General features: G+C 41.1%; 1 protein-coding gene across 1 annotated transcript in view; it reads left to right on the top strand.

Moving 5' to 3' along the window:
• LOC104986574 (zinc finger protein 726-like) overlaps window positions 1-9,888 on the top strand; it is a gene marked incomplete at its 3' end in the record, with an annotated part of 15,395 nt that extends 5,507 nt beyond the window's left edge. The window contains 5 exon segments of the mRNA XM_010837199.1: window positions 1,428-1,500; window positions 4,767-4,896; window positions 5,897-5,961; window positions 9,009-9,130; window positions 9,497-9,888. Of these exon segments, the coding sequence (XP_010835501.1) occupies window positions 1,428-1,500; window positions 4,767-4,896; window positions 5,897-5,961; window positions 9,009-9,130; window positions 9,497-9,888 (782 nt within the window).
• Between the last annotated feature and the right edge of the window lie 3,463 nt (window positions 9,889-13,351).

Here is a 13,351-nt window from a genome sequence, read left to right as displayed (position 1 = left end):
AAGTACTGGAGTTTCAGCTTTAGCATCGTTCCTTCCGAAGAAATCCCAGGGCTGATCTCCTTCAGAATGCACTGGTTGGATCTCCTTGCAGTCCAAGGGACTCTCAAGAGTCTTCTCCAACACCACAGTTCAAAAGCATCCAGAGGAGAAGGGGGCGACAGAGGGTGAGATGGCTGGATGGCATGACTGACTCGATGGACGTGAGTTTGTGTGAACTCCGGGAGTTGGTGATGGACAGGGAGGCCTGGCGTGCTTCGATTCATGAGGTCGCAAAGAGTTGGACACGACTGAGCGACTGATCTGATCTGATCTGATCTGATATTAATCACCTTCATCAGAGATGCCCTTCTCCTTTAATTATTTGGAATCTTTCCTCTTTTCCCTTCTTGAAGGATGCCCTGTGTTGTTCTTCCTCCCTGGATGCTTGCAGCATCTTACTCTGGGGATGAGGCCTGGGACTGTGGGTTGGGCTGAAGAATTCTCAGGGGAGTTAGAGAGGACTGGATAGGTGATGATGGTTCCTGTATCTGTTCTGGACGTTTCAAGTCTAATTGATCCTTACCCCATGTAGTCACTTAATTACTCAAAAACAAAAATGTGAGGAATCCTGAAAAGCCTGATAGATCTAGTATCTTGAGGTATCCCCATGTTTTAGTCTCCTATGTCACTGCTCACTACAGCCCCCAGGTCTTCTAAGCTCTGTCCATCCAGGTACCAGTTGCCATCTTGACAGCAGCTCCACCTTCCAGCAGTTCATGTGCTCATGTGCTCAGAGCAGGGGATGCTGAGTTTACTTTATTTAGAGTGGCCAGAGGGTTTGGAAGTTAAGTGTATATGAAGGAGACACCTCCTCATCCAACAACCGCACACCCGCTTGATGACCTGAAGTATCTGCCAGTTAGCTGTGAGCACGGAGAAGAGGAGCCAGTGAGATGGGACCTCTCTCTTGTGACTTCTTTGCCAACCATCTCTCAACTGCATAAAGTCCGCAGCAGCTGACAGGTTTCCCCAAGAGAACTGGGTTCTTGGTCTCCATTCTGAATGCTCAGTGTTCTTGAATTTACAGCTTGGGTGCGTTTCTGTTGCGATGCCCATGCCCAGTAGTCTCTGCTCTTTAGCCGTCTTGTTCAGCCATGCCCGGAGAAGAGGCAGTGAAAAGGGTGTCGGGTCAGCTGAGGTGCCCCCTGCTGCTGTGTACATGAGGCCTCACCAGGAGGGGAATGTGATGCCAGGGAAAGTGTGGGAAAGTGCCCGTGTTGGACTCTGTGCTGGAGTTGACTGTCCTGAGTCCCTCCTGAGACAGTGGGCATAGACGACTGTTCCACATGGTGAGGTTCTCCTTGTGTGTGGTTGGGACACAGGAAGGGGCTATGTTGATTCTAAGCATTAAACAGCATGTTTTCCACTTTCTTGATACGCCTCTGAAGACTCCTGTTGCCTGAGGATGCCCAGAAGAGGAGGGAGAGGAAAAAGCAGGAGTCAGGAATGGCTCTTTCTCAAGTAAGGTCACATTCTCAGTGGATTCTCAGTCTGTCCTTCATGAAATACACGTCTTTGGACTCGCTAATCTTGTCTGACTCTGGAGTATTCTGTCTCACACCTTTACATGCACACTCACCAGAGACCTTCCCTCAGAGTCTGTCATCCTCACTTAGATCCCATCTCCACATGATCCGGTGACCTGGCCCTTGTGAGGACGTTCCCCTAGGCACCGTCCTGGGCAGGGCTTCTCACCCACGGGTTGGAGACGGGGTCTCAGTGTTGTGGGGCAGCAAGGATTGCTAGGGCCCTTCTGGATGTGCTGTCTGCTCTCTGTCAACCAGGGTAAGGAAGCTGCAGGTGGACGTCCAGTAGTAACATGCACAGTATGTTGTAAAATACGGATAGAGACCACTAAGGGGAAATCAGTTCTGACTTTGTGTAGTACATTTAAAAGTAATTGAGCCTCCTTGAAAATCTTAAGGATTTGGGAATGGAATGGAAAATTCAGAAAGAGACTTTGGGGCTAGGGTATGTTTCATTATACCATCTAACTGAAACTATGAAATCAACATTTTTTTTTTTTTTCCTGGCCACATGATGCAGCTAGTGGAGTCTTAGTTCCCTGAGTAGGAACTGAACCTGAAGCCCTGCAATAGAATATGAGTAGTTAACCACTTGACCTCCAGGAAATTTCCCAACTTTCCTAATCTCAATGCAATATTTTGTTCATGGAATAAAAAGATAAACTTTGGCTTTTGTTAATAACTGGATACCTAACATTAAGGATTAAATCGTATTACTGTTTTTTAAATATATTTATTTCTTTTACTGGCTCTTCATTGCTGCAGTGGCTTTAATGTAGTTCTGTGTGGTGGCCACTCTCTAGTTGCAGTGAACGGGCATTGTGGTGGCTTATCTCATCTTGCAGCACAGGCTCTAGAGCAGGCTGGCTTCAGTAGTTCTACCTTCTGGACTCTAGAGCCTGGCTCAGGAATTGAGGCTTATGGGCCTAGTTACCCCTTGGCATATGGGATTGTACCAGAGCAGGAATCAACGCTGTTGTCTCTTGTACTGGCCAATGGATTCTTTACCACTTTGCTACCAAGGAAGCCCTCATATTATTTTTTAAATATAGGTATGTTATAAAGATTGTAGTTGGAGTCTTTTGTATGTTACTTTATGCTTATACTACTTTTTATTATTTTGAATTAGTATAAAATAATGTTGAGAAGGATTCCTAGTCCAGTGGAGAAGAATGTGCCTGCCAATGTAGGGTGCACGGTTCCACCCCAGGTCCAAGAAGATCCCTCAAAGCAGCTAAGCCCATGCGGCGCAACTACTGAGCCTGTGCTCTAGGGCCCAAGACCATCACTCCTGAGCCCGCACACACTAGAGCCTGTGCTCCAAAACAAGAGAAGGCACTGCAGTGAGAAGCCCATGCACTGCAGCCTCAACTGGAGAAAACCCGCTCACAGCAACGAAGACCCAGCATAACCAAAATAAATAAGCTTTAGGGAAGAAATAGAATGTTCACATACTTAATGAAGTACAATTGATTCAGTTTTAATGTCCCAGAGATACTGAAATATACATGATTAAAATGTAAATGGGAGTGTCATCCCAGAATATGTCAAAAGGCAACTGGAGATGGGAATGGCCACCCACTCCAGTATTCTTGCTTGGGAAATCCTGTGGACAGAGGAGACTGGCAGGCTACAGTCCATGGGGTTGCAAAGACTTTGACATGACAGAGCGACTGAACAGCAACCTCCACACTCACCCAAGTGAGCTCTTAAAAACAAATCTAACCATCTAACTTTCCTCCTGCAGATTCTTCAGTGGCTTCCAGTAGCTTTTGGAATAAAGTCCTAAATCTATAGACCTTGCAGACCCTTTCAGAAATCAGGTGGCATCTACCTGGCATCACCTCTCCTTATTCCCTACATTGCTGTCACACTGGCTGACTTTCTGTTCACTAAATATCTTCCTGCCTCAGAGTCAGCACACAGGCTGTTCTCTCTGCCTGCCTCACTTTTCTATTTGCCATCTTGCCAATCCTAAGTGTTTCTTCCTCACGGAGACCTTGTCTGACTTCTCGATGTAGGTCAAGACTTTCTGTTAAATCTTCCCTTAGCACCAGGCCAGTTTCAGAGCACTTATTACAATAGGACTGTTAAAATTACGGTTGTAATTGGCTGACTGGCTGGTAGATTATAAGGTCCATCATGTTCACTGCTGTATTCCAAGTTCGGGGCACAGAGTTGTTGCTCAATAAATTTTGATTGAATGAAAGAAAAAACTATAAAGACAGGTCTTCCTTTTATCAACCAATTGTGTGTTTACATGTGCATGCATGAGTGCATGGATATGTAACTCCATGGTTTTATTACAGAGCATCATGTCTAAAATATGTTTTATGCTTTGTAGCAGTTGCACTTGTATCTTAAGTATATTCCATGACCTTAAGTTTTTTCTACCTCATCACATGATTGATGGAAATAGTAGTAAGATTATTGACATGTTGTGGGTTCAGGGGGAGAGGGTGACCCTAAACAGTGACTATTTATACTGATCCATTGCATTTCAGTTTTCTTTTACTTGTTTAAGGTATTCTCAGGGAACTCTCTGTGGATGCACTTTCCTGCTCTGTTACTTAGCTTTTTATTCTTTGTCAGGCTTAACCACCTGACCTCAAGGGCTGTTGCCTCATTTCTTAACTTGTTGATAGCGGTTTCTTACAGTGACAGAGTTTTCTCCCCATAAGTTGGACACAGATCTTTCTCTAACGTGGTGTTATGTTGATGACAAGTTCATATGTGTAAAGTGTTTAGAATAATGTTTAGTGTGTAGGATGTGTTGAAACCCCTATGGTCAGTGTGACAGTGTCATCATCTTCACAGTGTATGATCTCCTGTTCTTTTAAAGCCACTGTTGACTTTGTCATCTCTAAAGATACCGTTCTTGTTGTAACTCAGCTAGATAATAAATGTCACTCAATGTGTAAAATGTAACACTTCTACAGGGGCAACTCATTGTTGAATTTTATTTGTATGTTTTTCATGTATTGTCCACACAAATGACAAGTTCATGTCGATTGGAGTATATCATAGTCTTAGGAAAAAATAGGAAATTAGAGACCAATAGTGTGTTCCAAGTAGCTTTTAATAGATCTATCAGAATATTACTTCCACTGAATTGATCCTTACTCCTCTCACTTCTTCTCCTTTTGTGTGAAAATAAGAACCCTCCTCAGCGTCTATTAGTGAAATGTACTTTCATTTCAGACAGAGTTAACTGTCGAGGATGTGGACATCAAGTTCACTCCAGAAAAGTGGGAATGCCTGGACCCTGCTCAAAGGGCCTTGTACTGGGATGTGATGGAGGAGACCTACAGGAATAATCTGCTGTCTGTGGGTAAGGATCACTTCCCTGTGAAGTTGGAATCTGGTTTGGGGTATCTCTGCATTTTCCCTCTGTGTCTCTTGGGAGCCCCTGTTTTGCTTGACTGAGTTCACAGCCTTGTAGAGTCAGAGGTGAAAAAGCCTTGTGATTGGCATCAGGAGTATAAGCTTGTCATTTCTTCAGGTGCTCTGCCCACTGTGTGATACACAAGGAGTTTTTCCACAGCTTGAGCATTTGTTAAGCTGATTTCAAACTTTGAAATACCCAATTTCCTTTTCCTTCCCCTGTGTTCTTGGTCAGTAGTTCTTGGAAAGAAATTTGATATCTTCATGTGTGCATGGTCTGTCACTGTGGTCATATCTGACTCTTCAGAACCCAATGGACCGTACCCCTCCAGGCTGTTTGTTCGTGGAATTCTCCCGGCAAGAATACCGGAGTGGGTTGCCCTGGCCCCGTCCACGGGGACCTTCCCCATGCAGGGATTGTCTGCATATTCCTGTATATTATAAGACTGATAGTGAATTAATTTGTGTAGAGTTTTTCTCTCTGTCTATAATGTCCTCATTTCTTGGCTAATAAAAGAGCTGGGATTCTACCCCTGCCAATTCAGGAGACAGGGGTTCAATCCCTTCTCTGGGAAGATCCCACATGTCACAGAGCAGTTAAGCTGGTATGCCACAGCTACTGAACCAGCACTCTAGAGACCAGAAGCTACAACTACTGAGCCCACAGGGGACAATTTCCAAAGCTCATGCAACCAAGAGAAGCCACAGCAAATGAGAAGTGGAGCACAGTAACTGGAGAGTAACCCCCACTTGCCAAACCTTGAAAAAAGCTCAAGCAGCAATGAACACTCACCATAACCAATATAAATAAATGAATAAACAAAAGTTTTTAAAGTAAATACATTTATTTTAAAAGGAGAGGTTGGATTTTGGGAGCCACAGTACATGGCATTTTTTCTGAGCAAGAATTTCTGTTTCTGATCTGAATCTTACCTCCATTTTGGTAGCAGAGGAAGATCTCTGGATTGTGGAGAATGAGGTGCAAATGTCTGGAAACCAGATGAGTTGTAAGGTATCAACAGCATGATCAGAGGTCAGATCTCACAAGGAGAGAGAGGAAGCCACACCATTCATAGTGTTTGGGAAACTCCAAATGGGAAGTTCTGTGGGAAAACAGATGTTTAGTGTTTGGATTTTCCTTCTCCCCAACTTCCTCCTACATTCTTTAACATGTGAAATGTATACCACCTTCCAGTGCTGCTATATCACCCAAAAACCCAAAGGCAGGGTCTTTTCTTTTTGCTGTACTGGGTTTTTATTGTTCTGTGTTCTTTTCTCAGTTTGAGGTGAGGGAGCACACGGCTTCTCACTGCAGTGGCTTCTTTTGTTGTGAAGCATGGGCTCTAGCCTGTCCATCATCAACTCCCGGAGCTTGTTTAAAGTCGTGTTCATCGAGTTGGTGATGCCATCCAACCATCTCATCCTCTGTCCTCCCTTTCTCTCACCTTCATTCTTTCCCAGCGTGAGGGTCTGTTCCAGTGAATCATCTCTTTGTGTTAGGTGGCCAGACTATTGGAGCTTCAGCTTCAGCATCAGTCCTTCCAATGGATATTCAGGACTGATTTCCTTTAGGATGGACTGGTTTGATTTTACTGTCCAAGGGAATCTCAAGAGTCTTCTCCAACACCACAGTTCAAAAGCATCAATTCTTCGGCACTCAGCTTTCTTTATGGTCCAAAGTTCACATCCGTACATGACTACTGGAAAAATCATAGCTTTGACCACACAGACCTTTATCGGAAAAGTAGTCTGTTCATTTTAATATTCTGTGAAAATTGGGGCTGGTCTTGATAACTGCCTCCTGTACAGTGTCACGAACCTCAGTCCATAGTTCTTCAGGCACTCTATAGGATCTAATCCCTTGAATCTGTTTGTCACCTTCACTTTATAATTGTAAGGGATTTGGTTTAGGTCATACCTGAATGGTCTAGTGGTTTTCCCTACTTTCCCTACTTTCTTCAATTTCAGTCTGCATTTGGCAATAAGGAGTTCATGATGTGAGCCACAGTCAGCTCCTGGTCTTGTTTTTGCTGATTACTATATAGAGCTTCTCCATCCTTGGCTGCAAAGGATATAATCTATCTGACTTTAATATTGACCATCTGGTGATGTCCATGTGTAGAGTATTCTCTTGTGTTGTTGGAACTGGATGTTTGCTATGACCAGTGCGTTCTCTTGGCAAAACTCTTGTTAGCCTTTGCCCTGCTTCATTTTGTACTCCCAAGTCCAAATTTGCCTGTTACTCCAGGTATCTCTTGACTTCCTACTTTTGCATTCCAGTCCCCTATGATGCAAGAGAAATTTATTTTGGGTGTTAGTTCTCAAAGGTCTTGTAGGTCTTCATAGAACCTTTCAACTTCAGCTTCTTTGATATTAATGGTTGGGGCATAGACTTGGATAACAACGATATTGAATGGTTTGCCTTGGAAATGAATGGAGATCAATGCCTTTAGTGTTCCTTATGTTTCTAAGATCATCTTCGGGAATGTTCATGATTCTGTTCAGGATAGGTATGAGTTTTGGTATGATATCATATATTCAACATAAAATAATTTATTTATGAATTGTAATTAGTAGGATACCTGTGGTTCTTTGTATCTTGTAGATAAGTCTCAAATACATATGGTGAAGAAATTAAAAGCAAAAGGAAACAGTGCAAAAAGAGAAATTACTCAAAAAGTGATATTTGGAAGAGCTGAAAGCCATGAAATCAAAGATGACTTCCTTGGGATGATACAGGAAGCTATGCGTGATTTTGAGAGTCTGTGGGCAGATAATGAAAGAAATGACAAAGGAATGTCTATATCCCGTAACAAAAATCTCACTGATGGAAGAGATCAGCAGAGTAGAAATGATATAGGAAATAAGCCTGTTGAAAGGCAAATCAAGCTTTCAAGATGAATTGCAGATAGTTCAATCTGAAGGAACAATTTTTAAATGTAGTCACGTTGTGACGAATATCAACAGTAGCACCTCAGTTTTGCCACCTCAGAACTCGTAGTGTCTGCAGAAGTGTTTCTCAGAAACATGAGAGTGCTGTCACACATCTCTCAGAACTGGCACCAGACCAGGAAGCACACAAGAAAAACCCTAATGAGTGTGACCTAACATTTCTTCAGGACTCAAAACTCTCTAGACATGAAAGAATCCATACAGGAAGGAAACCATATAAAGGTGACGTATGTAACAAGGCCTTTAATGACAATGCAACCCATGCAGTTCATCAGAGAAATCATACAGGAGAAAAACCATATAAGTGTGATATATGTGGCTGCTGCTTTAAACGAAATACATCTCTTCAAGTTCATCACAGAGTTCATACTGGAGAGAGACCATATAAATGTAATGTATGTGGCCACTGCTTTAAACAGAATACACACCTTCAGAATCATCGGATAATTCACACTGGAGAGAAACCATATAAATGTGATGTGTTTGGAAAGGCCTTTAGTCGAAAAGCAAGCCATACAGTTCATCAGACCCTTCACACTGGAGAGAAACCATATAAATGTGAAGTATGTTGCCATGGCTATACTCGAAAGGAACGACTTGAAATTCATCAGGGAGTTCTTACTAGAGAGAAGCCATGTACATGTGATATATGTGGCAAGGCATTTAGTGTAAATGCAAACCTTGCAGTTTATCAGAAAATCCATGCTGGAGAGAAGCCATATAAATGTGATGTGTGTGGTAAGGCCTTTACTCGAAAATCAAGCCATACAGTTCATCAGACCCTTCATACTGGAGAGAAGCCATATAAATGTGAAGTATGTGGCCGTGGCTATACTCAAAAGTCACAATTTGAAATACATCAGGGAGTTCATACTGGAGAGAAGTCATGTACATGTGATATATGTGGCAAGGCATTTAGTGTAAATTTAAGTCTTTCAGAAAATTTACATTAGTGAGAAGCCATATAAATGTGATGTGTGTGTCAAGGCCTTTAGTTGAAAATCAAGCCGTACAGTTCATCAGACCCTTCATGCTGGAGAGAAACCATATAAATGTGAAGTATGTTGTCATGGCTATATTCGAAAGTCACAACTTGGAATTCATCAGGGAGTTCATACTGGAGAGAAGCCATATAAATATTATGTGTGTGGAAAGGCATTTAGTGTAAATACAGGCCTTGCAGTTCATTAGAAAATTCATACTGGAGAGAAGCCATATAAATATGATGTGTGTGGCAAGGCCTTTAGTGTAAATGCAAGCCTTTCAGTTCATTGAAGAATTCATACTGGAGAGAAGCCTTATAAATATGATGTATGTGGCTGTGGCTTTACTCAAAAGGGATATGTTGGAATTCATTGGAGAGTTCATACTGGGCAGAAACCTTACAAATGTAACGATTGTGACAAAAGTTTTGGTACACGGCCATCCTTTACTAAACATCAGGCAGTTCATACAGGAGAGAAAGCATGTAAATGACTTTATGTGGCAGTCTTCAGTTCCAGGCATTACTTTGCAGTTCATCAGAGAACTCATACTGGAGAGAGACCATATAAATGTGATGTGCGTGGAAAGGCCTTTTCTGTCTCTCTCTTTAGTTGGAAAGCAAGCCATGCACTTCATCAGATTCTTCATACTGGAGATAAATCACATAAATGTGATGTATTTGGCCGTGGTTATAGTCGAAGCACAAAACTTGCCATTCATCAGAGGGTTCACACTAGAGACAAACCATATCAATGTGATGTATGTGGCAAGGCCTTTAGGATAAATGGAAACCTTCCACTTCATCGGGAAATTCATACTGAAGAGAAACCATATAAATGTGTTCTATGTGGCAAGGGCTTTAATCAGACTGCAAAACTTGCAGTTCATCAGAGTTATCATACTGGGGAGAAACTGTACAAATGTGTGTGTGGAAAGGCCTTCAGTCAAACTTCAAGCCGTGCAGTTCATGGAAGAATTCATACTGGAGAGAAACCTTACAAATGTAACAATTGTGACAAATGTTTTAGAGCATCATCATCCTTAACTCGCCATCAGGCAGTTCATATCAGAGAGAAAGCATAGAAATGTAATTTTGTGGAAGAGTCTTCGGTTCCAGCTCTTACTTTGCAGTTCATCAGAGAACTCATATTGGAGAAAAATCATCTAAGTGTGATGTATATGACAAGACATTTCATCAAACTGCAAAACTTGGAATTCATCAGAGAATTCATACTGGAGAGAAACCATGTAAATGTGATATGTGTTGCAAGGCTGTTAGTCATACTGGAAACCTTGCAGTTCATTGAAGAAGTCATACTGGAGAGAAACCATAAAAATGACATCTCAGTGGCAAGTCCTTTAATCTAAATGCGGTCCTTGCAGTTCATTGTAGAATTCATACTGGGGAGAAACCTTAGAAATTTAACAATTATGACCAACATTTTAGTGAACAGTCAGCTTTAACTCACAGCTGTGCAGTTCATGTAGGAGAGAAAACATAGAAATGTGATGTATGCAGCCAGTGGTATATTTGAAATGACCGTATTAAAAATCACCAGATAATTCTTAGTGGAGAAAAATATTACAAATGGAACATTGGAGAAACATTTAGTGAAAATGTAATGAGTGTGGCAACACCTTTAATCTTGAGTTCAGGCATTATAATTCAACAGAATTCATACTATATAGAAAGCATACAAATGAAATGAATGTGGCAAAGCTTCTAGTGCTTGCTCCACCTTAGACTGTTAGGCTGTTCCTAGAGAAGAGAAACCACATAAATGTAATTTATATGACAAACCCATCAGTCACAAGAAATGACTTTGCAGATTGTCTGAGAATCCATATGTCAATGAAAACTTAAAAGTGTAGTAAATGCGGTAAAGTATATCAACTTTTTGACACTCAGAAAAGTCAAATGAAATGTGCTAGGTGTGGCAAAGCTTTGATTCTTTGTAACTAACCATCACATAATTAATTAGAACTGAATTCTTACCTGCGTAGTGCATGTGTTAAGTATTTTGGAAGCCATTTGGTTTTTACAAAATTGATCCTGGTGAGAAGCCATACATTTAAAGCGCAGTCAATCCCTCCAGTTTAGAGTGGAGGGGGTCATATAATGTGTGTGGCCAGAGCTTCAGTAACAGGCTGATCATTCCCGTCATCAGATTATTCATAATATAGAGAGACCTTACAAGTGTACGAGGGTGGCAAATCCTTCAGGTGGCATTCAGGCCTGAAAAGACATCAGGTGATCCATACTGGAGAGACCATCCAAATGCAGTCAATGTGACCAGGCTTTTCAGGTGTTTACACCTTCGGCTTCTTGAGAAGATTCCCTGTGAAGCTATATGAATGAAATGAGTGCATCAGGGTTTTTAGACAATCTGAAGTTAGGATTCAGTAAAGAAGTCATTCTGGATAGAAAGCTTACAAGTGACATGAGTGTGTAGAACCTTTACTCGGGGCTCACATCTCACCGACCATCAGATAATCCATCCTAGAGAGAACTTTCCAGTGTACAGAATGTGGCAAGGCCTCTAGGTACTGCTTCAAACTCAGGGTTCACCAAACACTTTATACTTAGAAATGCAATGACTATGATAGTTTTCGAAATTGCCTCTCACTCTTTAGGTATCTGAGAATATGTATTCTGGAATTAAATCACACAAATACAGTTATTTATGAAAAGGATTTTACTCAAATGTCTAAGTTGGGGAACATAACTGGAGCAGTGCTTTACAAATGCAACGGGAGTGGGAAAAGTTTAACCTTGGATTGAAGTATTAGGTAAGAGTCCATAGTGAAGAGGAGTCTTGGAAATGGATGGGCAAGGGCTTTCTCTAGGGTTCTGATGGACTAGACTTCAGAATATATGTCTTTCAGAGAAACCACACAAAATGTGCACACTGAAGCTTTTTTTTTTTTTTAATTTTATTTTATTTTTAAACTTTACATAATTGTATTAGTTTTGCTAAATATCAAAATGAACACACTGAAGCTTTAACCCAAAGATCAAAACTGTGGAATGTGAGAGGATTTATATGGAGAGCAAGCTTGCACAGGTAATGAATATTGTGTAGTCTTTTATATCAAATATTCACCTTGGACATAATGAAGTGATTCGTGCAGGTCAGAAACTGTACAGATACACCAAATTTGGAAACACATTGAAGAAAACCGTATTTCCTCAAGATTCCCCCCAAAATTCATATCAGGGAGAATCCATACAGCTGTAATGAATTTGGTAAAATTTTGGACAGTTCTTACAACAGATCACATAAGAGATAATTCATTTTAGGAATAAATAAGTCCTTAGTTTTCCAACAATTAACCTACTATATTACTACAGAATAATTATGTTAAGTATGTTCAAACTTAAAAACATGTGTGGAAATGACCCATTATCTTCAGTGTGTATTTAATTACTTGAGTTTTCTTGAGAAGGTGACATTATTTTTTATGACATTTCTGCAAGGTTTGAAAGCTTTTATAGCTTTCTTTGAGATTTTCATGATGGTCTCTGCAAAGAAATGAATAAGATGAAGGGGCAGACTTCCTTAGCTGTGGTTCATTCATATCCATCTTTCATGGGTAAACAGGGCCACTAAAATATCGAATTCAATGGTGTGTGAATTAGAATCAGTGAGGGACAGAGAATCATATAAAAAGCTAAGACATCATTCTTAAAATGTTCAGGGTGCCCTTCCATAGATAGGCCACCTTGGGTTATAGGACTGAATGCTGTACCATCTGACCATGAAAAGAGCAGGCTAGACATTCTGGGACTTGGGCTTTTCTTGGGAGGAGAGTTGACAGGTTATTGGGGACTGACTATGTAGGAGAAGTTATACCAGGGAAATGCTGGTCGTTTTCTCCCTTAACTGGGAATTGCTGTTGTATATAAATGAACTGGGAATTCCTGTTGTATATGAATGATTAATGGAAACTTATTCTTTGACATTGAAGAGAGCAGTTTTCTTGAAGAAAATTTAGTCAAAAGAACCAGAAAAGTATGTGTGTGTATCTGCTTCAAATTAATTGCTGCCATTTACATTGTGTCTCTTCTTTATTCAGAATGTATCATAAGTCTTGTGCTGTAATAAAGTTTGTATCATTTGCTCGATAACTCTGAATGGATCATGCTTCTTTCTACAACACAGCTTTATGCTCAGTTCTTCATAACAGAAACTAGCAATGTACCAAAGGCTCTCAAGGTTGAAAGAAGGTAGAAGAATTTCTTTTCATGATGAAATCAAAGAATAGACAATTTTGGGACTATATACTAATAATTTGCACTTGAGTTATTCTCTCCATACTGTCCATAGTGGAGCAGTTATATTTCCCCATGTCCTCTTTTGTGCCTGCTGCTGCTGCTAAGTTGCTTCAGTCGTGTCCGACTTTGTGCAACCCCATAGACGGCAGCCCACGAGGCTCCCCCCATCCCTGGGATTCTCCAGGCAAGA

The sequence above is a fragment of the Bison bison genome, unplaced genomic scaffold (assembly GCF_000754665.1).
Source record: "Bison bison bison isolate TAMUID 2011002044 unplaced genomic scaffold, Bison_UMD1.0 scf7180017845780, whole genome shotgun sequence".
Lineage (NCBI taxonomy): Eukaryota > Metazoa > Chordata > Mammalia > Artiodactyla > Bovidae > Bison > Bison bison.
Note: the sequence above shows the minus strand (reverse complement) of the source record. Positions and strands in the feature narration are given on the sequence as shown.